The sequence below is a fragment of the Giraffa tippelskirchi genome, chromosome 8 (assembly GCF_054371585.1).
Source record: "Giraffa tippelskirchi isolate mGirTip1 chromosome 8, T2T-mGirTip1v1.2.pri, whole genome shotgun sequence".
NCBI lineage: Eukaryota > Metazoa > Chordata > Mammalia > Artiodactyla > Giraffidae > Giraffa > Giraffa tippelskirchi.
Genome location: NC_137282.1, coordinates 154,375,352 through 154,398,739, shown reverse-complemented (window position 1 = coordinate 154,398,739; position 23,388 = coordinate 154,375,352). Strand labels below are relative to the sequence as shown.

General features: G+C 44.7%; 1 protein-coding gene, 1 long non-coding RNA gene and 1 pseudogene across 42 annotated transcripts in view; 1 reads left to right on the top strand and 2 right to left on the bottom strand.

Annotated features, from left to right (window-relative positions):
- JARID2 (jumonji and AT-rich interaction domain containing 2) overlaps positions 1–23,388 on the top strand; it is a 258,888-nt gene that overhangs the window by 148,603 nt on the left and 86,897 nt on the right. For 31 of the 41 annotated variants that reach the window (XM_081518181.1, XM_081518197.1, XM_081518213.1 and 28 more), the window contains one exon: positions 14,343–14,484. The exons of 8 other annotated variants lie outside the window; for them this stretch is intronic. In XM_081518181.1, coding sequence (XP_081374307.1) covers positions 14,343–14,484 — 142 coding nt within the window. Of the gene's footprint in view, positions 1–5,808; positions 5,898–14,342; positions 14,485–23,388 lie in introns of those variants that run through there. 2 more of the 41 variants (XM_081518193.1, XM_081518195.1) reach the window with 1 other exon arrangement.
- On the bottom strand, positions 7,372–23,257 carry LOC145516723 (uncharacterized). The gene is made up of 2 exons (XR_014061699.1): positions 23,008–23,257; positions 7,372–8,351 (listed from the first exon to the last, which is right to left on the bottom strand). It is a non-coding gene; the product is annotated as an uncharacterized LOC145516723 (long non-coding RNA).
- Positions 22,319–22,409, bottom strand: LOC145519285 (U6 spliceosomal RNA; annotated as a pseudogene).

The window sequence follows — 23,388 nt, the reverse complement described above, 5'->3', positions numbered from 1 at the left end:
AATCTTTAACTTTGCATCGTTTCTCTATCTTTTCAAATCCATTATCTGAATCATTTAAAAAACACATTAGGGACTTTCCTGGTAGCCCAGTGGTTAGGGATCCGCCTTGCAATGCAGGGGACACTGGTTCAATCCCTGGTTGGGGGAACTAAGGTCCTACATGCTGCAGAGCAACTAAGTCCTCCACCACAGTTAGAGATCCTCCATGACGCAATGAAGCAAAATAAGTTTAAAAATATTAAAAGCTTACATATATATGTATCTTCTGTTTCTTTTTACAATCAAATAATTAAAAGTAAATATTACCCACAAAAATTGTATTTCACTAGCACCAAAGTTTTATTAAGGCATGAAAAAGTGAAAGTCACTCTGTCACATCTGGCTCTTTGTGACCCCATGGACTGTAGCCCAGCAGGCTCCTCTATCCATGGGATTCTCCAGGCAGGAGTATTGAAGTGGCTAGACATTCCCTTCAGATTGAACTCAGGTCTGTTGCATTGCAGGCAGATTCTTTACCATCTGAGCCACCATGGAACCCCTTATTAAGGCATGTAGGTAGCCCTTTGTAAAGCACTCATCATGTGCCATTGGTACTTAACATCTTAAACCACTGTTGTCCTTATGCCCATTTAACAGATAAGCAAAGTGAGGCACAGAGAGCTTTTGGTGGTTCTCCTTAACAGTTCATGGGAAGTAAAACTAAGATTAGAACCAAGCAGCCTTGTCCAAGTTATGGCATATGTGCTGTGAATCACTAAGGCTTTTAGTGGCTTAGATGCCCAAATAAACCATTTTTTTTTTTTAATTTAAAAAGTCTGATAGAACATTTTTTCTGACAGCTTATCAATTTGAACATCCTGGTTTAATTGTAGTCGCATTTCAATGGTATTAGTGACTAAATCCATTGCAACCAAGTTTATTTCACTAGTATACAGTCATCCAACCCAGTTCTCCCTTCTGTGTTCTTGTAATTATTGGTATTATTTTATAATTGTGCATTGTGGCCTTGAAGTCACGTTGGCTGTAGGGCCAGCCACATGCATTACACAGTTGAGCGCTGTCGGTGCTTCAGGAATTAGCAAGCCCTCTTGGAAGGGGTCCAAGTCATACTCCGTATGTACTTAATTCTGGTTGGTATACTGCCAGTGTCTTAACTTTGATTTAAATACAGTTTTAACAAGTAATGTTTATTATTAACATAATGACTGCTGCAAAGTGCCCACACTTCAATAGTATTTTTGAAAGTCAGATATTGGCACAGTGGATCATTTTTCTGTATTGGCTTTTTAAAAATTATTATAATTTAGGTGATATGATCCATACTGTGTAAGTCAGCTCAACTAACGGAGAAATATCTTTGGACACATGGCTAATGCAGTGCACTCATTAAAACCCTCTTATTTCCTAGACTTCCTGGACACTGCCACCTTTATTATGCCTTCCTCTCACAGGGAAATCCACTCTACCCTGCTTTCCTATTTAAGTATTTTTGGTAAATTGCTGTTCATAGCACATAACTCAGGCAGTAAGGTGCCCCCGTCACGTGCAGTAGCTTGTATAGGTAGGGAATTGGAGTGCTTTTGTAGGTTGATCATGGGTGGTAGGGAGTACCCCAGGGTTTACTCTAGCTGTGACAGGCTTGTCTTTCCTTTTTGAGGTGGATCCCAGCCCTCAATATCGGCTGACTTCCTTGATTGGATACATGAATAAAATAAGGTCTTAATGCTTCTGAGGCAGCAGGTTCTCTTAATTAGCACAGGGTATTATTAGATATCCAAATTTGATTAAGGCAAGCAAATGAATTGTTCTTTCCAATTTTGTCCACCTCCAAGATTTGGGGTTTGCTTCAGCTGTGTATTTTTCAAAATGCTGAGTGCAGCTGGTGGGCTGCTGGAGTTGGCCCAGCTCATTTGGTTGTGCATATAGGTGGGTCCTTGATTCTGAGATCTCAGATGTCCTGGCATTGAGGCGATAAGCAGGTGGAGGACAGCCTTGTACCTGGCTAGCTGCAGAGCATTTCTTCAGACAGGACATCCTTTCTAAAATTCTGATCTCTTTTAAAGTAGCAGTTGAAGTGACTAGTACTCTGGAGCCTTGAGTAATAAGAGGTCTTCATGTTTAAACATTTGGAGGTTTGGTGATACATTGCTGGTACACAAGCAAAAACTGACTTTGGAAACCAGTTTGCTGTTAACTTATAAATTTGAATATTTGCGTATCCAAGAATCTCTAGTAATTTTTACTCCTAGGTTTGTATCTCAGAGGAACTGTAGCACTTTCTTGGCAGGGGACAAGCAGAAGGATGTTTGCAGCATGGTTCATGATAGCAATAGATCAGCAACACTTTAAATGAACAAGAGAATCAAAATAAATTGTGGAATATCCATACAATGGGGCTTCCCAGGTGGCATGGTGGTAAAGAACCTGCCTGCCAATGCAGGAGATGCAAGAGATGCAGGTTTGATCCCTGGAGGAGGAAATGGCAACCCCCTCCAGTATTCTTGCCTGGGAACTCTTATGGACAGAGGAACCTGGTGGGCTACAGTTTCCATGGGGTCGCAAGGAGTTGAACACGACTGAGTGAGCACACACACATACACCATACAATAGAGTGTAGTGAAAATGACGGGATAGGGTATAAACAAAATCATGGTGGGATCTTAGTAACCTAATGTTGAGCTGGAAGAAAAATCTTCTAAGGCTTAACATGGTGTGATAGCGTTTTTGTGAAGCTAGTAATTGTGCACAGTAAAATAATATACTATTTAGGCATGCATATTTGTGCTGTAACTTAAAGAATAATGAGGTAGGGGGAAGCACAATAGAGAGTATTTTAGTGATTGAGTTTGCAGATTTTCTCTGTTTTATCCAAGTTACAGAAAAGGGGGCGCGACAGAGTTGCCAGTATTGGGGGGAGTCTTGTCTTCATTTAAGAATTGAGACTTCCTCCGATCTTTGAATGTTGCAACTTAGCTGGTAATGCTGTCAATCATACTTTGTTTGAATAAAGAAACAGTCATTGCCAGTCTCCCTTTCTACCCTCCCCTCTTAACAGAATTTCAATACTGAACGTTGTGATGCTGCTGTGAAGCTGAACCTCGCTCTCAGTGTTCTTGTATATCTCCTGGAGGATGCTGCTCCTTCCAGTCTGTCTGCTGCTGAAGATAGCTTTCCTCTTTGGTAAAACAGTGTTTCAGCCGAACAGTCCAAAACCTACTGAAGTTTACAGCCAGAAGTTTTCCCAGTTCCTGTTCCCAACCCAGCAGCAGAGCACAGGCCAGAGTGGACACACAGGGCTGGCTAAGCACGTCTCTTAGGGAATAAATCCCTAGTGCACAGTCTGATGAATTTGAGCAAATTCTGCGAGAGAGTGGAGGACAGAGGAGCCTGGCATGCTGCAGTCCATGGGGTCACAAAGAGTCAGACACAACCTGGCAACCGAACAACAAAAAGTGCGTCGTCAGTTGCTGCTGTGCTTTTAGAAGTAAGAGCAGTCTGGGGCCCAACATCCTGTTAAAGTGAAAGTGTTAGTCTCTCAGTCGTGTCCCACTCTTTGCGACCGCATGGACTGTAGCACACCAGGCTCCTCTGTCCATGGAATTCTCCAGGCAACAATATGGGAGTGGGTTGCCTTATCTTTTTGACTTTAAATACCTTGTTACTTTTTCAGTTGATTGGAAGAGGAAGCCTGGGAGACTAGAGATAGGGAAAGAGCAGAGAGCCCTTACTTACTGGCTGGGGCTGTGTCTGAGTGGTCAGAGTGGGATTGTTAAGCATAACCATTATCCATTCATGACCCTCAAGCTTCATTTCTGACTGATGGGTTATGTCTTGTGGTTGGTACCTTTTTACTAACCTTTTTTTCAAAATTTCCATACATCCAAATCAACACCTGCCTCATATTTCCTTTGCAGTTCTCCCTTTTGGGTGCTTTTGATCAGGGAAGGCCACTAAGACAAGTCTCAGTACAAAGAAGAGGGACGAGCCAAACAGTCACTCCTTAAATGTCCTTTAATGGACTGTGTATGACTTATGCTGCAGTGGGATACACGCCAAACAGTTGTTCAACATAATAGGAATAGATTGCACTGGAGAGAGCTGAATGAGGGTCTGTTCTGGGCTCACACTGGGCGTGTAATGGTAGCAGAGGCTTTTCCAGCCCTGCATCCTACAGGGAGTTTGTCATGAGGTTGTTCTGGTGTATTAGCTTGCCCCTGGCCCCAGAGACCCCAGGTTCTTGGATGGCCTTCTGCTTGTTGAGGATTTACTCACCGTGCTCTTGGTTAAGAACCAGACCTGCAGAAGCTTCAGTTGACTCATCTGTAAAGTAGGGGATTGTACTAGATTATCTCTAAAGGCCTCGCCTGTAATTTTGGTTTTAAAGTTTTGGAAATTGAGTAGCGGTTCGGGCAGACCATCACCTGCCTCCTGACGTTTTTTGTTTGAAAGTGAGGGCAGGTAGAGATGCTGTGGTCATTTAGGAAACAGAGCAGACAAAATGCATAGTCACTGGCCCTGCAACCAGGACAGATCTGCTTCTAGGGTTTTTTGAAGTCTGAATAACTTAACCTATGTAAAGCCCAGAAGGGGCTCAGTCAATAGTTAAACAACAACAGCCACAGGCTGAAAGTTAGGAGTAAGGGGCATTCCTTTCCCAGCTCCCTTGGATGAGCCTGCTAGTGAAGCTTTCAATGACATGTGGGTTCTCTGAGGGTGTCCACCATCTTCTTCCCCTCTGGAGAGGCATAAAGAGGAGAGCGTGGGCTGGTGTTCAGAGCATGTGCTCTGGACGTGATAATTGCCAGCTGAAGTTCAAAAGCTTCAAAAGCATTGACTTTAACAATCAAACAGCTTATGACATAGGGAAGGAGATGCGAGCTCCAGTTATCTGGGGCCAGGGAGCTGGCCAGCCCTGCTGGAATCCTGCCTTTTTCACCCCTCTCGCCAGCTGCCAGGCCACAGAGCCCGTTTTGTGAAAGATCCTCAAGGAACAATGAGGGAAAACAGCTTCTGTTTTATTAGATTAGATGAATTTATGTGCCTGGGGGCGGGGTGTCCAGGCGCTGGGGGCGGGGAGGGCAGCCGTGGCCCATGTGGTCATCACTGAAGTGATGGAGCACCCGGGTAGCAGGAATGGGAGGGAGGGGGCGCGGGATGGAGGAGGAGGAGCTTGTGGAAAGAGATTTCTGCAGTCTGTCTGGAGAGCTGCCCAGGTTTCCCAGCCAAAAAAACAAATAAAAATAAATAAAAAGGCAAGTGCTGAATGACACAGATTATGATGTTAAAAAAAGGATGCCATGGAAAATATGCTAGGACCCCGCGGCTGGGCTGGGGAGGGGGAAGTGCGTGAGCGAGGGGGGTGGGGCGGGGGCGAGGAGGGGAGAGCAGTCTGACCCTGGGCACAGAGACGTGTGGACAATTAAACTGCTCCCATCCAAGGGGGCCCCCCATCCCGCCCCACACCATGTCAGAGATCCTAAAAATAAGGATTTGTCTGCATTGCAGGTTGAGGAAATTGCAGGGTGAAAAGCTATTTGAGCCTTTCCTTTTTCTCATTCTAATTCATCAGGAAGGGGGAAAAAAGCCCCAGACCCCTCCTCTTTGGTGTTAGAGTCTCTCGCAGCCACATAAATAACCTTCCCTCCCGGCGCCTCCCCTCCCCCCGGCCGCGCGGAATCTGCACTGGCGGAATCCGCAGGCGCCCGCGGTACGTGCAGGGGAGGATTGTTGACAAGTGCTCCGAGCCTGCCTCGCGCTCGCCCTCCCCCTCCTCCCTCTCGTCCTCTGTCCTCCTTCCTCTCTGTCTCTCTGCAATGATCCGGCTCTGAGGATGGCTGCTCCACGGGTCTGTCAGGTGCAGTTTTTGGTGGCTTATCTTGAGGAACCTGGGATAGAAGGTCTGTTCCTATGAATCAAATAAAAAACCAAATAGCTCTAGATTTGTTTCAGGCTGCTGTGGCTTTTGTTGGAGAAATAGGCCTTTTGTGGGTTTCCCTGCTGGGGTCCTGATTAAATCCATTATGGATGGCAAGGTGCTGTATATATATGAGAGTATGTTTTAAAAAAAAAAAAGTGTTGCAATTTGCTTAATATTACTATTCTTTTGGCTTTGGTATCCTCCCTGGGGGCAGTAGTGGCTCCTGCAAAGGCACTGTGGAAATTTACAAGAGAGAATTCATGTCGCTCTTAAAGCATTGAGTTCTGTTGACCATTTTGGCCAAATCTGCAGTTTTAGTCAGGCTTGTATGGATTTCAACCTTTCTCTGGGGGCTGAATTGCCATCCAGTGATGGCTGGCCCCCTTTATTTTATTGCTAGTTTCTGTGGTCATTTCCCAGCATTTAAAAATAGATGTTTGATTATAAATTAGTTCATCCTCTGCCATAGCTTTGGTCTCCTTTATAAACGGTATGCATGGTTTTCATTTCCCTTCATACTTTCTTTCTCCGCCTCTTGTCCTCTTTCCTTGAAAAATGGAGGAAACTGAGGCATGTAAACAGAGACTCAGTGATTCTAGGTTGGACCTTAAAGCTTAAACTTTGAGTGCTCTCGGTTCTGCTCCCGTATTTCGTGCATTCATACATGTTTGCATAAGTATAAACACAGGTGAATTTTAGCAGCCATCAATTTTAGGTGCCTCAAATCTTTGCCATGTTACTGGAGTTCTGCTTTTTGTACTGTTTCCATTACATTTCAGCCCCGGAAAGAAGGCAGCTCCAGGAGGCAGTAGGCCTCTCTGAGCTAGCTTGCTGTCAGCAGATTTTTGTTTTTTCTTTTGGACTTTGAATATCCCACTTAGTCCTTTGTTATTTTCATCTGAGAAGTGGGTGTGCAGCTGACTTATCTGTATGTAGTGAGGTATGAGTGCACCGGAAAGCTTATAACAAAGAGTTGAGGACTTCCATGGGGTCTGTTTTCTGGGCTTAGGGAATAAAGACTGCCAGGGATGTTTGGGAGTGAGGATGTGGCTGTTTACCTTTCTGAATTAAGTTGTCAGAACACTTAAGTGTTTGGAGTTGTGCCTGTAAGCTAATAACTTTATGGGATTTGTGTTAAAGCCAGCTTTGTTTAACTTTGTAGAGACTTGCTAATATTGGAGAACTGGTTTCTTTTGGTGACTATGTTTTGTGGGGTAAATGTAATGACTATATGAAGCTTTCCTATTCTCTCTCTCCAAATACACACACACACACACACACACACACACACACACGTTTTAATTACACACACACACACACACACGTTTTAATTATAGGTAGAATGTCACTATCCCGAAACATGCTCTGCTTACGGAAAATCTCCCTTTGAGAAGCGCAAGTTACTGGATTTATAAAACCAGATTTTGGCATGTCATCTTATCGGAACAGAAGACTTTGGACATGCTGGTCTTGTTTATCTAAAAGAATTTTGATAAAAATGCGCAGGGTTCCCTTCCGCTGCTGTGTCTGCCTCTTAAGTTCCCAGGCTCTGCAGTGGTCCATTGTTCTGCAGCTCATTTTCCACACCAGCCTAAGCCCAACACTGTCTTTAATCACTTCTTTTGAATGTGGAAGGCAATCTTCGACCTCTTGGAGGCTCAGCACTGGGCCACTTGTCCAGCACACCCTTTTACTTAGCTGACAAGAGACTTGAGTACTTGAGTTTCATGTTTTAGGGGATTCCAAGGATTTGTGCTTTTGATGGACAGTTATAACTAGGTTGGCTGGTTTGCCAGTGTAAACATAGCAAGGTCCTGGGATGGGGGCAGGGACCAAGAGAAGGTATGACCTTGAGGTAGGAGACTAAGGGCGACTGGATGCAGGTGGAGCTTTTCACCGTAGAGCAATGTGAATGCTTGTATTTCAGTAATCATTTGTACTCAAGACACTGTACCTGTTCTGATTGTTGTAGGAATCATTTGAAGGGTGAAGGATGGGAGGATGCGGAGTGTAGGGAGGAGAGCCTTTGCCCTAAAGAAGTAGAGGAGTTGTGCTGAGACGCACAGTGCACTGCTTACGGGCATCATCATCAGAGCCTCAGTAGCTTCTGGGCCCATTCAGACATCTTTCCTAGAGATCTCCTGGACCCTTCCGGTGGAGGCACTTCTGTATCCAGTGAAGTTCCGCTGTGGCATTTTGGTCCTTGTTGGAGCCTCTTCTCCTGTGACTCCTGTCGGGATGTGGGGAGGAGAGGTCTTTTGTCTCCTGGTGGTGCTGACCGGTTTGGGGTTTAGTCAGAGCGGCGCTCTGGTCCCCCTTCGTGGGTACTTGTGACCTGTCTGTGGGCTTGAGGTGAGGAGCTGCCTCCTGGGCTAGGGTTTCTGTTTGTCTCTCTTCCTGTTCATGTCTCTCAAATTCAGTCATTTGCTTGATTCTGAAAAGAGGAGAAAAGGATGAGGGTCAGATATTTTCCTTGCCTGCCCGGTGGCCCAGCTTTTCTGTGACATTATCACTGTCAGGTTTTTAATGAACATCCTTACTGAAAAGATGTCCAAGGTTTTGTGCAGAAAAGGTATGGCTGTGAAGGGCTCCTGGGGGATTCTGTAATCTGCCTGCCTCTCTATCTGTCGATCTATGTGCTTGCCTGCCTATCTATCCATCTATCTTATCTATTTGTCCATCTGTCTGTCTGTTGTATTGATCTATCCTTCCATCCATGCCTCTCTCTCCCTACTTTCTGGGTGCGCTTGCATCTTGGGGGCTCTTTTGAGGGGCCGTTGGGGCTGTGTTTTCTTGGCTGGAGTGGGAAATCTCCATCGCTGACTCGAGAGAAGACAAAGGGGCGGCCTGGTCTGAGGGGGCCATCCTCCTGAGGGAAAGGGATAAGGACCCTCCATGAGCTGAAGTAGTAAACCCTGCTCATTTGTGCTCCGTTGCCCACGAGTGTGGCAGTGACACCATGCCTCATGACTGTGGTTTGTTCTCAGCCACCTTGGTGTTTTGTGGCAGAGAGGGTGTCAGTGGTCCGGCCTGGGCTTCGCTTCGCAGACCCCTCTGCCTTGCTCACCTGTTTCCCTGGACCCCAGGATCGATCCAAAGGCTCAGCTGCTGACCCGAGTGTGTACAGTTGGGTTTAAACTACATTTTCATGTTGACTCCGTGAAGCTGGCCCCGGGCAGGTTTTCCCCAGCATCCACATGTACAAGGCAAACAATCCAATTTTTCTTCCAAAATTTGAGTGAAAATAGGCTTTATTTTCCACTAATCATGGCAGCAAAACAGACATTCTAAGTACCTCAGAGAGGGTCCTACCTCGGCCAAGGGGGCTGCTTTTATGTCTTGCCACTCCCCTCCCTCAACACACACACACGCACACACTCGCACTGCTGCTGCTGCAAATAAAAGCTCTCTTTGGATGCTTGACTGTTTAATATGTAATGTGATACCTTGTCTCGCAGTGATAGGGTGACAGACGGGCATTGGCTCCATAATACAGAATTACCTTTTGTGCATCTCTTCTGCAACAAAGCCAAATACACTGACTCTCCCTAATATGCTAATACGTTTGGTGTGCTCCAGATGTTTTGGAAGCTCGGGAACAGCTTCAAAGATCTCCTTGTTTTTCTTTCTCTTTAACCCTTCTCTAGGCCTTGCTTTTGTGAAACGAGGCGTTAGGTTTTTATTCCATTGTGTATTTCGTCTTGTATGGGTAGCTAACAGGAGGACTCGGGAAACTTCTTTGTGTCTAAAACATCATAAAATTATAAGCACTGCCCATGCTTGTCCCCCTTTTCAGAGGCTGGGACAGAATTTCCTTCTCTGTGTATGTTTCTGTTCTGAAATCTGTAGCTCTCATCACCGCTAGCTGAAGGGATCTTTGGCCTCATTTGTGTTTCAAGTATCCCAGCCCCCTTTATGTTACAGCCAGAAGGAGAAGTTCACACACACTCATGGGCAGCCCCCAGCAAGGAAGCCCCCTTCCTCTTTGCTGCTGCTGTTCCAGGCTTAGCAAGGATCAGTTCGGGTGTGTTGCCTTGAAAGCCTTTTCCTTGCTGGCTCACTGGGAGGTGGGGTGCAGAGCTGCTGAATTCTGTTTCCTCTGGGCTCTCAGCTCCTGAGCACGGGCACTGCCCTCAGGGTGGCCTGTGACTCGCCGCCCTGTCAGCTGATGGTGACTTGCTTGCCGAGGTTGAAGGCAGTGCCCAAGCCGCCTTTACCGCAGTGACTTGGAATTTTCAGCTCATATTTATTGCTTTTGTGAGAGACAATAGATGTGGTTTAATTTAAGTTCAACCTACTGAATATTAATAGAGGAGAGCGAATGCTCGAGTAGGGGGGCGCAGAATGTGTGGGCCTCTCTGCTTCTCTGTTTAACCTCCTCTCCCCACAAAGGTTTGTGTTGATGGGGGGAGGGGTTTGGAAAAATAAAGCCAGTTTGTGTGTTTGAAGGAGGGGATGCTGTTTGATTATTTCTCATGGACTAAAAATCATTGTAAAAACTGGTGGTGGGGCTTTGTTCCGTCGGGGAGAGGAGAGGCAGCCCGCACTGGCTTGCCTGATGCTCTCGTAATGGCTCTTCTGCCCCGTGGCGTCATGATCCGTCTTGCTGACCTGGCTCTTCTGCATTGGCAGGTGGTACTAGTTGGATGAAAACCTTCAAAATGAAATAGGGTAGCTGGCGCACTGGAGATGTGAAGGGTGGGGTGGGGGTGTGCAGAAAAGAAAAAAGCCCAAGTTTATCCAACCATGTAGACGGTCTCACTGAAAATAAATGAACACTTTCTCTGTGCTGATGTACAGGCTGGGGGTACTCAAATCAAAACAGTCAGTCATGCAGAAAAAGTCAGTCTCACCCCCTGAAAAGGCTGAAAACAACCGCCATCCCCCAGTTCATAGGACGGGCAAGCAGCACCTTTGCGTGGTCCCCATTTTCCTGATCTAGAAAGTGAATGACAACCCATCTCTCCCCTAGTTCGGGTGATAGACTTGGTTAATCCTTGAAATGTGGGAAACTTTGGTGTTCTTTCAAGGTAACAGTCTGATGAGGGCATGGGACAGTGGACTCAGTACTTTGATTCTTTTTAATGGAGCTTAGTCTTGCAATAGCATTTCAGAGCATTCTCTTCCTCAGCCTGACATTAAGCTCCCATACAGTCAATTAAAATTCCCCCTTTTCATGTAAAATTTCATAATTCAGTTTCCCTGTATTTACCATTAGCAGACTTCCCATAGCTTTGTGGTTAAGTATTGTAAGCAGCTCTCTTCCCCTTCACAAAATTGATGATCTGGGGTAGAAGAATGAATGCCCCAGCAGAACTTTGGGTCTGGGTGCCTTACTGTGAGTTGTTAGGGCAGGACAAACATAGTCGGTTTCCTGGGATCTAGCGCACGCTTCCCCAGAGCTTTATAGTGTCTTGGAGCAACTAGATCTCTTGCTGACTGACTCTCGCTTGCCCCTGCAGTAGTGGATCTCAGAATGTGGTCCCCAGAGCAGCCAAAGCAGAGCCAGCATCTTCTGGTGTTAAAAGGGCATGTTAGAAGGGGACCCTGTGCTTGAACCTCCAGGTGATTCTAACTAGTGCTCCAGCTCGGAGAAGGCAATGGCAACCCGCTCCAGTCTTCTTGCCTGGAGAATCCCAGGGACAGGGGAGCCTGGTGGGCTGCCGTCTGTGGGGCCGCACAGAGTCGGACACGACTGAAGCGACTCAGCAGCAGCAGCAGGGCTCCAGCTCGAGTGTCACCGCTCTTCACAGTCTGCTGAGGTTCTCCTTGTCATTGAACAGCTGAGCTTTTCTCTGCTTTACTCATTCCTTCATTCATTCACTCATGGGCTGCCTGCTCCCTCAGCAGACCCTTGAGACCTTGCTGTGCACCAAAGGGGAGAGCAAGTGCTTGTTCCCTGATTTCACCCAGTGGCACCTCCTTCCTGTCTCCTCCTTGTTCCAAACGTAGCTTCAAAACGACCACCTCTTCTTCCTCCTGCGCCGCCAGCACCACCACTGCCTTGGCTTTTGTTTTTAGGTGGTTGCAGATACCAGCTTTGCTCTCTTCGCTTTGCGGTTGGCAGGCTTGCTTGCTCCAGTGATTCATCTTCACTGCCCTCCCCTCTGGCTTGCCCTACAAGTTCAGGGCTGCATACTGCTAACTGACACACACAGGTACATCTCCTGTCACTACTAAAATTTAGATTTGCTGGATTATGCCTCTATCCCCAGTGCCCTGGCAATATGGTAAGTGTGCAGAAAATAGTTATATTTCCTTCCTCCTTTCCTGCTTTATCCTCCTTAAAGTCCTTTTGTACTATTGAAAAATGTGAATTCAACCAGGAATACACTTCTATTTTAGAGATACATGCCCCTTAAATGTTGATTTCATATATGGTTCCGTAATCAGAATTTTTATTTCATATCCACCATCCTTTTCAAGTTTGGTTGTTCATCCATTGACTTATATTCTGTCCCTGGGCTAGTTTCCTAATCTGTGTTTATAAGTGTGCTCTGTATCCTCCTGCTGTCCTGGTGGGCTGTTGTATGGACGTGTTAACACATCTTGGGGTGGGGTGGGGGACCAACTCCAACCCATTGCATTACTGCAGGGCTCTCATTCAGTGCTGATCAGTGGAGATGTTATTTCAACCACATATGTAGTGTTAGTTTTTAGAGCTGCATTAGAAAATCTAAAAGGAGCAGGTTAAGACTAATTTAAATGTGTTTGATGTAACCTAATAATTTGTCCAGAATATTTTTAGAATTAGTATAAAATTATTTTAGAAATGTTAGTTATTGTGAGTTTTAAATGTGGTTAAATAATCATCCATCCTCTTACCCACACTAGCTATGTTTCAAATGCTCAGCCGCGCAGTGTGACTGGTGGTTCCTTTAATGAATAGCACTGCTCTCATCTTTGAAATGTTGGCCACACTTCAACCCTCAGACCCATAGATTTCCCTCCAGTTATGTCTCCTGTTTGCCTCACAGTGCACACGCCCCACATTTTTCTCTTTCTCTGGGAAGTTGTCTGTGTTTTCATTTCCATATTGTAGTCATGACTCCCAGAGCCCCAAGTCTAAGTGACAGCCATGGGATTTTATTTACTGCATTGTATTAGATTTCCAACCTTATGTTATTATTCATACTCTGAAATGATGTAAAAATAGATAACTGGGGAAATGCATAAGCAGGCCAAGTCCCAGGGTTTTGTTGCAGTATACTGTTTTTTTCCCGAAAATCTGACTCCGTATGTGGAATATAGTGTTTACGGCGACTAACAGGAACCACTCTTTAAATGCTTCAGCTAAAAAGGGATTTAATACAGGGACATAAATGCTTACAAACTTGCTGAAAGTGTTGGGAGAACAAAAGACTCCTGCCCTTTTGGCTTTATATAAAACCCAAACCCTGTGGCTGTGAGAATGTAGGCACTGTGTTAGCATTTCTGCCGATGCCCAGAGGCTGGTGACTAGGCAGTGAAACTGGGGGCCAGTGGCTGTGGACACTTGTGCAGGTATAAGCCTCCCATTGGTAGAAACTAAATTGTATCCAGAACTCTGGATTGGATAGAAGGATGTCTGAGTGCTGGAAGGACCAGGCTTTTATTCAGCTGTTGCCCATTAGTGTGACCTGGCTGCTAAACGACTTCCGTATCACTTGGTGCAGGCGCTTCTCCAGCTCGGGTTACTGGAAGCACATCCTGGGGCCCTGAGACCCCCTCTTCCGCATGGCACCACGTATGCTGTCACGTAGAATCTTGATCCTTTGAGACGGTCAGATTCAAACATGGCGACTCTGATGGGAAGGATTGCTATGAAGAGAAGGTTGCCTTTCTAGTTAAGATTTCTAGTTAAGAAATTAACTAGTTAAGAAATTAAACTCAGATTTCTAGTTAAGAACTGATAGATGGCTACAAAGCAATGATTGATGCTTTTTCTTGGGTGGTAGTTACAGTTTCCTGAATGCAATTCCAAAAAGGGTTGTAGTGTTTCCTGGAGTAAATGTGTGGTCCTGGAAGGATAACTAGTTTGGATTGGTAATTATGTAAAGTACTTTTCTTTCCCCAGTCCTGAAAGATGCTGATGTACTTATGTCTCCTGCCTTGGCAGGCGAGTTCTTTACCGCTAGTGCCACCGGAAAGCCCAGTTGACGTACTTTAGAAAGAGCCCTGTAGTATATTATTACGATAACACATTTCTGCTTGAATTGCTTACTGTTGGCATTATTTCTTTGGCAGGCATTCCACTCCTGTGTAAGGTCAAAAGTAGGATGAGGTGGGACTTCTCCCCTCCATTCTCAGGGGATCCATACCTTCTGGCTCTCTCCTGTCGAGTTTCTTGTCTGCCCTCATCGGCCACTGTGTAGGGTTGACTGGGGTAAAGTGCTGCTTCCTTATGTCATGCATTTAAGTGTTTGTCCCCTTTTCTCACCTGTAGGGCTCCTGGGTAATGGCCAGTCTAAGGGATTAGGACCAGCATCAGAACAGTCAGAGAATGAGAAGGACGATGCCTCCCAAGTGTCCTCGACTAGCAACGATGTTAGTTCTTCAGATTTTGAAGAAGGGCCGTCGAGGAAAAGGTTAGTACAAAGGCTGCACACAGCCACGCCTCAAACCAGGGGCTTCAAACTAGCCGCCCATTTTGTCCAAGTGGGAACGCACGTGGGCCCACTCGCCCAATCTCCTGATTTTTTTCACAGAGGAGCCAGAATTCTGGATTTTTGTATCAAATACCCTGGTTTCTAAATATTGTCCACTAATTATCATTAAAGATGAGTAAAATCAAAAAAAAAAAAAAGGTATGAGCCAAGCAAAACACGTTCCTGTTGTAAAAATTGGCCAGAGAGTTGCCAGTTTGTCATTCCTGCCTTTGCTGTTCATTTTAATTGATTTTCATCAGTTGTGTTCTTGAGTATATTAGATGGTATTTTGCCATTACTACAGAGGTGTTTCAAAAAATATGAAGATTTAAATGCGGTGTTTCTAAAAAAAATTTTCCCCTTGTCAGGAAAGCAAAATCCATTTATGTTAACCAAGTAAGTAGGTGTGAAATCGGTTCATAGAATTAATTTACCAGCAAGTTTTTAATTTTTTTTTTTAATGACTTCCCTAAATAAGCTTAAGATAGCTTGATCAGGAAGTTGGCTATGGTAGTTTAACAAGAGCTGTGGCTTCATGGCCAGACAGTGATAGTGACGTTATATAATAACACTTTTAATTGAGTGTTTTAAAAGCCCTTTTTTAGTTATCTGCCTTATTTCATGTCTCATGTAGGATGGTGATCCCCCCTGCCCCCATTTAGAATTATATTTCATTTCATTCCATTTCCGTTCTCATACTCAGTGTTTTCCTGGATGACAAGATTAATTACTTGTTCTTAGGATCTGTTTTTTTGGAGAAGATGGGAAAAGGGGGGCAGAATAATCCCCGGTCTGGACTTCTTTGTGTGCCCTTTCTGTGTACAGAGTTACAGTTACTTTTCAGAAACCATCTTGATGTGTGTATCTAATGAAGAACTGAATTTGGCAGCAAAGAGGAAAGGACAAGGCTGCCCATGTGTGGATACTTAAAAATCTGTAATAGATCTGCACTTCAGATCTGAAATTGGAGCGCCGTTAGCTGCAAGCCTTTGTTTCCTGTCGTGCAGTGTCTTCCTTTAGAAACCTCATGGAATACAGTCTCCATTTCCATCATCTTTATCTCTTGCTCCTCAGCACTGTATCTTCGAAGGTGTCCTTGGATTTGTTTTGAGTACAGTTAGCAAGCGTGTGTGAGAACCGTCTCTGCCAGTGTACTGGGCCTTGTATGCTACTCTTTTTAAAGACACTTGGCTGAGTGTCTCAGTGGAAGCCTTTTATGTTTCAGATGCTCTGCCCCAATTTGAAAAGTGCATCATCACAAGAGCAGGGGGTTAAAGGATATGTTTTTTGTTTTTTAAATTACATTTGTAAACATATTGGAATGTGTAATAATACTATCCATGTTTCCAAACATGGGTGGGGCGGGGATGGGGCCGTTGTGTAGCTAGCATCATCTTTCATCTATGTTTGGAGAACAGAATTCTGTGATTGTGGTTGGAAGTGACAGTGACTAGTATTGTAGCTATGTGGCTGGCCATCACCTTCACCTCTGCTGGGATTGGTCGGCAAGGTGGTATGACAACGAAGGTCATCCCCTTGGGGTGGGGGTGGGGAGCCCTTTGTCCCTGGCTCCAGATCCCTTTCTCAGATGGTAGTGCTGCCGGCTTCCTCTCTGCACGCGACTGTAGTGCTGTGTGGCAGCTGTGTGCAAATCAGTCAATTAGCTTTAACTCTCCAGGGCAGCAGAAAAGAGAAACTTTGTTCAGGGGAACTTAGGGAAAACTTAACCCATTGCTAATCTGTTTAATTATTAGCGTGCTGAGTAACTTGTTTTACTGAATTAAGGATTCGTGACAGCATTTTGGGGAGTTAGGATCACACTCTTACTAGTGAAATCTACCCAGGGATATAGTATAGATTCAGGTTTGACAGGTTAAGCTACATTCAGAGCTGGTCTCAGGTGGCCTGCATGGCATGTTGTTTACGAAGGGATAATGTAGTTAGTGCATAAATGTCTTGTTGTGTTGCAGGGTACACAGCAAATAAAAAGTAACTTTTACTACTTCTTGGCTTTAAAAGAGCTCTTTTGATTGCTTGTTAGTATTTAGCATGAACATTTGGTATAAACTATATGGTACATGCCCTACCTTGTCAGGCAGATCATAGGAACTGGAATCCAAATTCCTGGGGCTTTGTGAGTTACTGTCAGACTTCAGTGCCAACCTTCTTACACATAACATACCTTTTAAAAGAAGTTACGTTGTGTCTGCTGATCCCAAGCCCAGAGTAACTACCTAAATGGTAATTTTGAAATGTTGCTTCAAGCATTGGGCAGATTGTTGACTAAATTCTGCTTTTTACCTTGTGTCTAAAATTCCCAAAAATACACATGCAGAGAGCATGTTCTATGATGGACCACTTGTATTCTCGGTTGACATTTAGACTTTCTGGGAGAGCACACTAAATCCTAAAATTCCAGATTCATGGTTTATGTATTTGTTTTGGAAAAGCATTACCTCTCTCTTGAGAATGATATGAATGCTTGCTCTTTTTGTATAATTAATTGCTCTTTTTAGGTACATGTTTTTAGGGTCACCAGTTAATAATGCCTTTTGTCTTGGTTAGAGCAGGGGAAAGAAAGGGAATTTATGTGTTTGACTTTCTTTAGAAAAATTGGAATCTGAAGTGTAGACTCTGCCAGCCTCAGTTTAGACCTTGCCCTAAATTTCCAGCCTGCAAGTTGAAGCAGTTCAATTTTCTGATTGATGCTTGTAACACGTTTATTAAGTCTTTAGTCAAAACATCTCAAGTGTTTGTACTGTGTTATTTTTCTACCGGAAACCCCTTAAGCTGTGTTTGCTCCTGTGTAGTTGCTGCCATTGGGTTTACTTAAGTTGGGGAATTTGGGGCACATAGAAAGCAGTAGAATCTAGAGTTCCAAAGGACTTCTTTTCCTGTATTGAGGCAAAAATAAAAGGAATCTCTTAGTTATTAAAAGGTGATCATCTGAAATTACTCTTTATGAAAGGAAAAGCCAGCCTCTCTAGAAGGTCTTGGCCTGTTTGACAGAGCAGCCCAGCCATTGAAGGTCTGGGGGACTCGGCACTGGTGGGATTCCTGGGTGTTGGTTTTCTGTTTCTTTTGATCATTGTGGTAGGTGAGTTTAATAAATTATGTTTTAAAATGATCCAATAATTAGTTCTTACTGTTTAGAATGGAAACATTAGAGAGACTTTCAGCATTTAATCAACCCCTTTTGAATTTGTTGGTGGCCGTACCTGGCTCCTTATCTCCGCCACCTTAAATGGCTTCTCCCATTACACTTGATTATCATAACATTTGTGTTTCCTGCAAGAAGTATCTGAATATCTTTTAGAAACCAGAATGGACAGATTTTGTCAGTCAGGTGTGGATGGACTGTGAGAAACTTGGAATGGTGGTTATGATCAGGATAGGGATTGTCTGTGTGGTGGAAAGGTGTACAAAGAAGTTGGTCGAGTTATACCTCTAAATGGTCGTTCTCAGGGATGTGTCATGGGAACCTTGTATGTGGCCCAGTGTCTAAGAGTATGCACTGGAGCCATACCACGTGACGACTTCTGGTTCCATCATCTCTTTGTTACGTGTTCTTGGGCAGGTTCTGCAATGTCACTGGGCCTCGTTTCCTCATCTGTGACGGTAATAACCACCTCATGAGGGGTTTTGTATCCTGAACAAGTTGATTCATGAAAAGCTCCCAGGTATATAATAAGGACTGTGTATGAGATACAGTGCTAGCTGTCATCAGCACCTATGACACATGAATTGCTGTATGGGGACATGCAGACTCATTGAAGACTTCTCAGATGTGTCTTAGAGAGTTTGATTTATGCAAATTGTGATTCATGTCTTTTCTCCATGGCGCCACCATCTGTGGGTTGATGGAAAAGTGGAGGTGTGTGTCCCTCTTTTTTTTTTTTTTTAAAGTTACTGAGTCACAGGAAGGACTGTAATGGTAGAGTGTGAATTTCTTCTGCAAAGCTTGGTGTGACCAGGTATTTGCCTACACAGAGCAGGCATGAGGGGGCCAAGCTATAGTTTGTGAAGGTGCTGTATGGGCTCTTCACATGTAAGTCACACACAAGCCCCTGGGGGTGGTCCCTATTTTTAATAGTACTTAATACTAAGATGCCCTGACACACTTTAAAAAGCAAACTACATAAGAGTCTTATGTAGTTTTAAAAAAAAAAGTGTGGATCATGCCTCTGCAGGGATAGAAATGTTTTCTTTTTATTAAACAAAAAACTGCTGTATTTTAGTTATTTAGGCCTTTGGTAGTATAAGAGTTACGGAGTTCAAAGACAGCCCTGCTCTAGGAGATTGGATTTTGAATGTGGAACATTATTTTAAGGTTGAAGTTTTGGAGATGAATATATGTTCAGGATGCTGAGAATTCTCCTAGGCTTTTAATGGGTATTCCTTTTATAGCTGAATTGTCAAATATAAGTTTTCCTTATTTCTGTTCTGAGTTACTGTGTTAACATAAAATACTTTAATACCAAGTTTAGATGGAAGATAGACCCAAATGCATAGAACACTTGCTTGGCAGCATTCAGTGTTAGAAATAGGAGTTACTCAATGTGACCCTCTGTAAGAATTAGAATTTTCAAAGCCTGATAGTTTTTACATATTTGTTTGACAAAATGCATTAGTAGTATAGTTTAATGTCAAATGCATTATTGAATTCAGAGCTATCTTGACTGAAACATAGTTTCTATTTACAGGAAGTAGAAAAGGGGCAAAATTGAGGAACCGAATATTATGTGGCACCTTTAATAACCACAGAAAATAATTGTGGATTTAAATAAATGTAAATAATGTAAATGGAGCTTTGTCCAGCCTGCTTGCCTGCACAGTTGACCCACCCAGTTCTCATTTCTGGCGCTCTTCTTTCCTTCCTTTTGATCTAAATGGCTTTCTGTTATCATTTTCCATTGGGTTCTGGCTGTAGGGCTTTAACATTTCAAATTTCTGCTGGTGTTGGATGAATCTTTCAGGTTTTCTATGTCTGAGATGGTCTTTGTTTCACCCTCAGTTAAAAAAAAACAACTTTTTACTAGGGTTGTAGAATCACATGCAGTTGTAAGAAATTCTCATTCATTTTTGGAAGGTATTTTTGTTGGGTATAAAATTGTAGGTCAATAGTTCCTCCTCCTCCCCTCCCCTGTGGAATTTGTTGAAGGTACAGCTCCGCCATCTCCTGGCTTGTAGTGAGTGTCTAGCGAGAAGCCTACTTCTAAAGGTTTTTTTTTTTTTTTTTTAAATCTATCATGTAATTGGAGAAGGAAATGGCAACCCACTAGGGTATTCTTGCCTGGAAAATCCCATGGACAGAGGAGGCTGGTGGGTTACAGTCCATGGGATTACAAACAGTCAGATATGATTGAGCACGCACACCATCATGCTATATGCTTTCATATAGTTTTCTTTGATTCTTGTGTTTGGGGTTCATAGAGCTTCTCGGTTTTGGAAAAGATTTCAGTAGATACAGTTTGCATGTGTGTTCCCCCTGCTGGGATTTCAGGTGTACGTGTATCCAGGTACTCTTAAGTTGTTTTCACAGCTCATGGATGCTTTGTTCATTTTATTCCAGTCTTTTTTTCCTCTGTGTATTTCATTTTAGATAATTTCAGTCTAAAATCTGCAGACATGTGTTTTTCACCACAGATGTTGTCTTTAGTCTCGAGAAGTTTGATTTTTTTTTTTTTGTCTTTATTGTCTCTCCTAATATAGTTAACCTTTTCTCTGCCTCCTTAAACATAGGGAATGGAGTTATAATAGATGTTATTAGTGTCTTTGTCTGCTAATCTATCATCCGTGTCACTTAGGGGTCAGTTTGGCTTAATTGATGTCCCTCCACTCAATGCAGGTCATGTCCTCCTGCTGTTTTGCTTGCCTCATGGCTCCTTGGTGGATGCCAGGCATCATGAGTTTTCTTCTTTGGGGTTCTGGGCATGTTTGTGTCTCTCTGACTCTTTTCAGGCATTGCTCTAGGATATGATTAGGTTACCAGGAAACTTTGAGCCTTTTATGCTTTGTTAGGTAGGGCCAGAGAGCAGTGTTTAGTGTAGGGATAAGTTTTCCCAACTGCTCAGGGAGAACCCTGTGAGTTAGCATACCGTTTTGGCAAAGCATGGTTCTCAGCCCTATGTGGGGTTTGGAGAGTGTTCCCCATAGTCCGTCCTTGTGGTACTTTTCCTTGAGTACTTCCCTCACACGTGTGTTCACTAGTACTCAGCAAGTACTTGAGGAGGGTCCTCAGCAGTTTCCAGAGTTTTCTGTCTAACTTTTGCCTCTCCAGTACTCCACCCTATACATTTTGTTCCTCCCTGAAATCTCAGTTCCTTCTTCTCAACTCAGGGATTCCTCTGGATTATTCTTGCATTCCCCTCCACGTGCTCTGGTCTGAAATTGTCTCAGAGCAGTAGTCTGGGCAGTCATTTGTGTCTGAGGAACCACAGGGTTTTGTTTTGTGATGCCCACTGTCTCGTGTGGATTTTCAGTTCTTTCAGGTTGGAGGGGGGATTCCTGTCCCTGTCACTCTGTCTTAGCCAGAAGCAGAAGTTCCTATCTGTTCTTTGAATGTTGACTGAGAGAAACACAGCACAGGAAATGTAACTACCATGTTTGCACTTTGTCTTAGTCACAGTCATAACCTTATGTTTAATCAGTCATCAAAAAAGAGAAAAAGTGAATTGCATAAGTAGGCCCTGATGCAATCAAAGGAAAGATTTCGAAATAAAGAAGCAGTTGACTTATAAATAGAAAATCTCACTCCATCCAGAGCATGTTGGTAGTAGAAATCCATCTGAGGTCCTGACTGGCTTCTGTTTCAAGTGACTGTTCCAGATAAATCCATGATGACTTTGTGATGATAGTGGGCCCTTCCTCCATCCCTCTGAGGGTTATGCTTTTCAACTGGTTGTTGGGTTTCAGAGGCAAATGGGATGGTGCCTGCTCAGGGCATTGCTTCTCCTTTCCTGCTGTTCAGGCTTGGAGGGGAGTTTGCATCTCTCAGCTCTGCATACCCTGAATAAGTGTTTACCCCAATTAAGTGGCCACCAAGGTGAACATGAAGGTCAGGTGACTCCAGTTGTATGGTGGAGAGCTGCAGGAGCCAGGGTTCTCACTGTCCGTTGCAGGATGGCACGTGTGTCAACCCCCACCTGCATCCCCGCCCCTCCCCCCAGGTCATGATTAGGTTCTTTCATCCCTGTAGCAGCATCCCCAGGCTTTGTTCAGACCTCTCTGATCCCATTCAGGACACTGGCAGGCTGTTCAGGAGTACTCTCCCACATCCCCCATGGTGACATGGGGCCTGGCGATGGTATCTGAGGAACCGTGGAAGCTGTTGTAATAATGACCATAACATTCTGACTGGTTTTGCACATGACATCATTTATGGAGGTTTATGGGATTCCCTGTTGCCGCTTCCTCTCTCGGAATTTTTACTGGCAAATTGTTACTGTGTGGTGTGATTTGGGGGTTTCAGAATAGTGTTTTTGCGTTGCTTTGGTTTCCAGGAGGCAGACCCTTTTCTCATTTAATGAAGCATCCTGTGGAGGTCACCCGCATGTTGCTTGTCCCATGTTAGGCCCTCTTGACTATGAACATGACTAGTGTCCAAAAGCCCCGAATCAAAAAGTCCATGGACTGTCCATGAAATTCTCCAGGCCAAAATGCTGGAGTGGGTAGCTGTTCCCTTCTTCAGCAGATCTTCTCAACTCAGGGATCAAACCCAGGTCTCCCGCATTGCAGGCAGATTCTTTACCAGCGGAACCATGAGGGAAGGCCAAAAAACATGGAACGCTTCACGAATTTGCATGTTATCCTTGCGCGGGGCCATGCTAATCTTCTCTGTTTTAGTATATGTGCTGCCAAAGCAAGCTATCAGGGAAGTCCCTAGCTACACCCTTTATGGAGGTGCAGCCCAGATCAGAGGGAGGATCTGGGTGGCTGGGGAGGTGGGGTGGAGCACAGTTGTTGGGGTGGCAGCGGGTGGAGCTTGGAGGAATCTGGACCTGGGTGGGGATTGAGGTTCCTTGGTGACTGAGCAACCTCGGGCTGGTGTTTTCCAGGTCCCTTCTATGGAACGTACATGGATTTGTTTGGCCTAAATGGCAGGATGGGCTGCAGGTTCCCTTTGAAATGTTTTCTTTGCACCCTCTACCCTGTGCTTCTAGCAAAGGCACCCAGACCAGGATAAGTAGGGCTGAGGGTGCCCTATGTGCTTTACTGCCCCCTGGCCTGAGCCCCTGTGTGTTATCCTGGGTCGGAGATGGGGGAGGCAGGAGCTGGAGGAAGGGTGTCATTTCTGACCTCCAGGCTGACTCTCACTGGCCCGGTCTTCTTAGGGCTGTGGTCGGGAAGCCTGGGAAGACGGGAGTGGAGGAGAGTGTCGCAGGGCTCCTGGCAGCTGTGTTTGCCCCACGTGGCACTGCCGTCCTTTTCTGGGTTCCCTGTCCTCAGATGGAGTCTCCTTACCTGCTTTCTCCAGACCGTTCTCTCCTTGGAGAACCTTTCTGCTGCTTCTCTCTGTTTTCCGCTTTCTGGCCCTGTGAACACGTGGCTTAAGCCTCCTGACCCCGACTCCTTACTTCACATCTGGCCTGGCACTGTTCCTCGGTGTATCCCAACACCAGGGCTCTCACACACTGCAGGAGGCCACCATTCCCAGGACAGGAAGACAGCCTCCCAAGGCCTTGGTGTCTGAGATTTTCTAAACTCTTGGAGTGATGCAGAGTTGCTGGGTAGCACATAAACATGTGGAACTGTTGTGTCACTGATGGCAAGTGACACCTCTTGATCTTATCAAGTGACAGCTGGGCGGGAGACATCACTAATTGATCCTCTGAGTTTAGATGG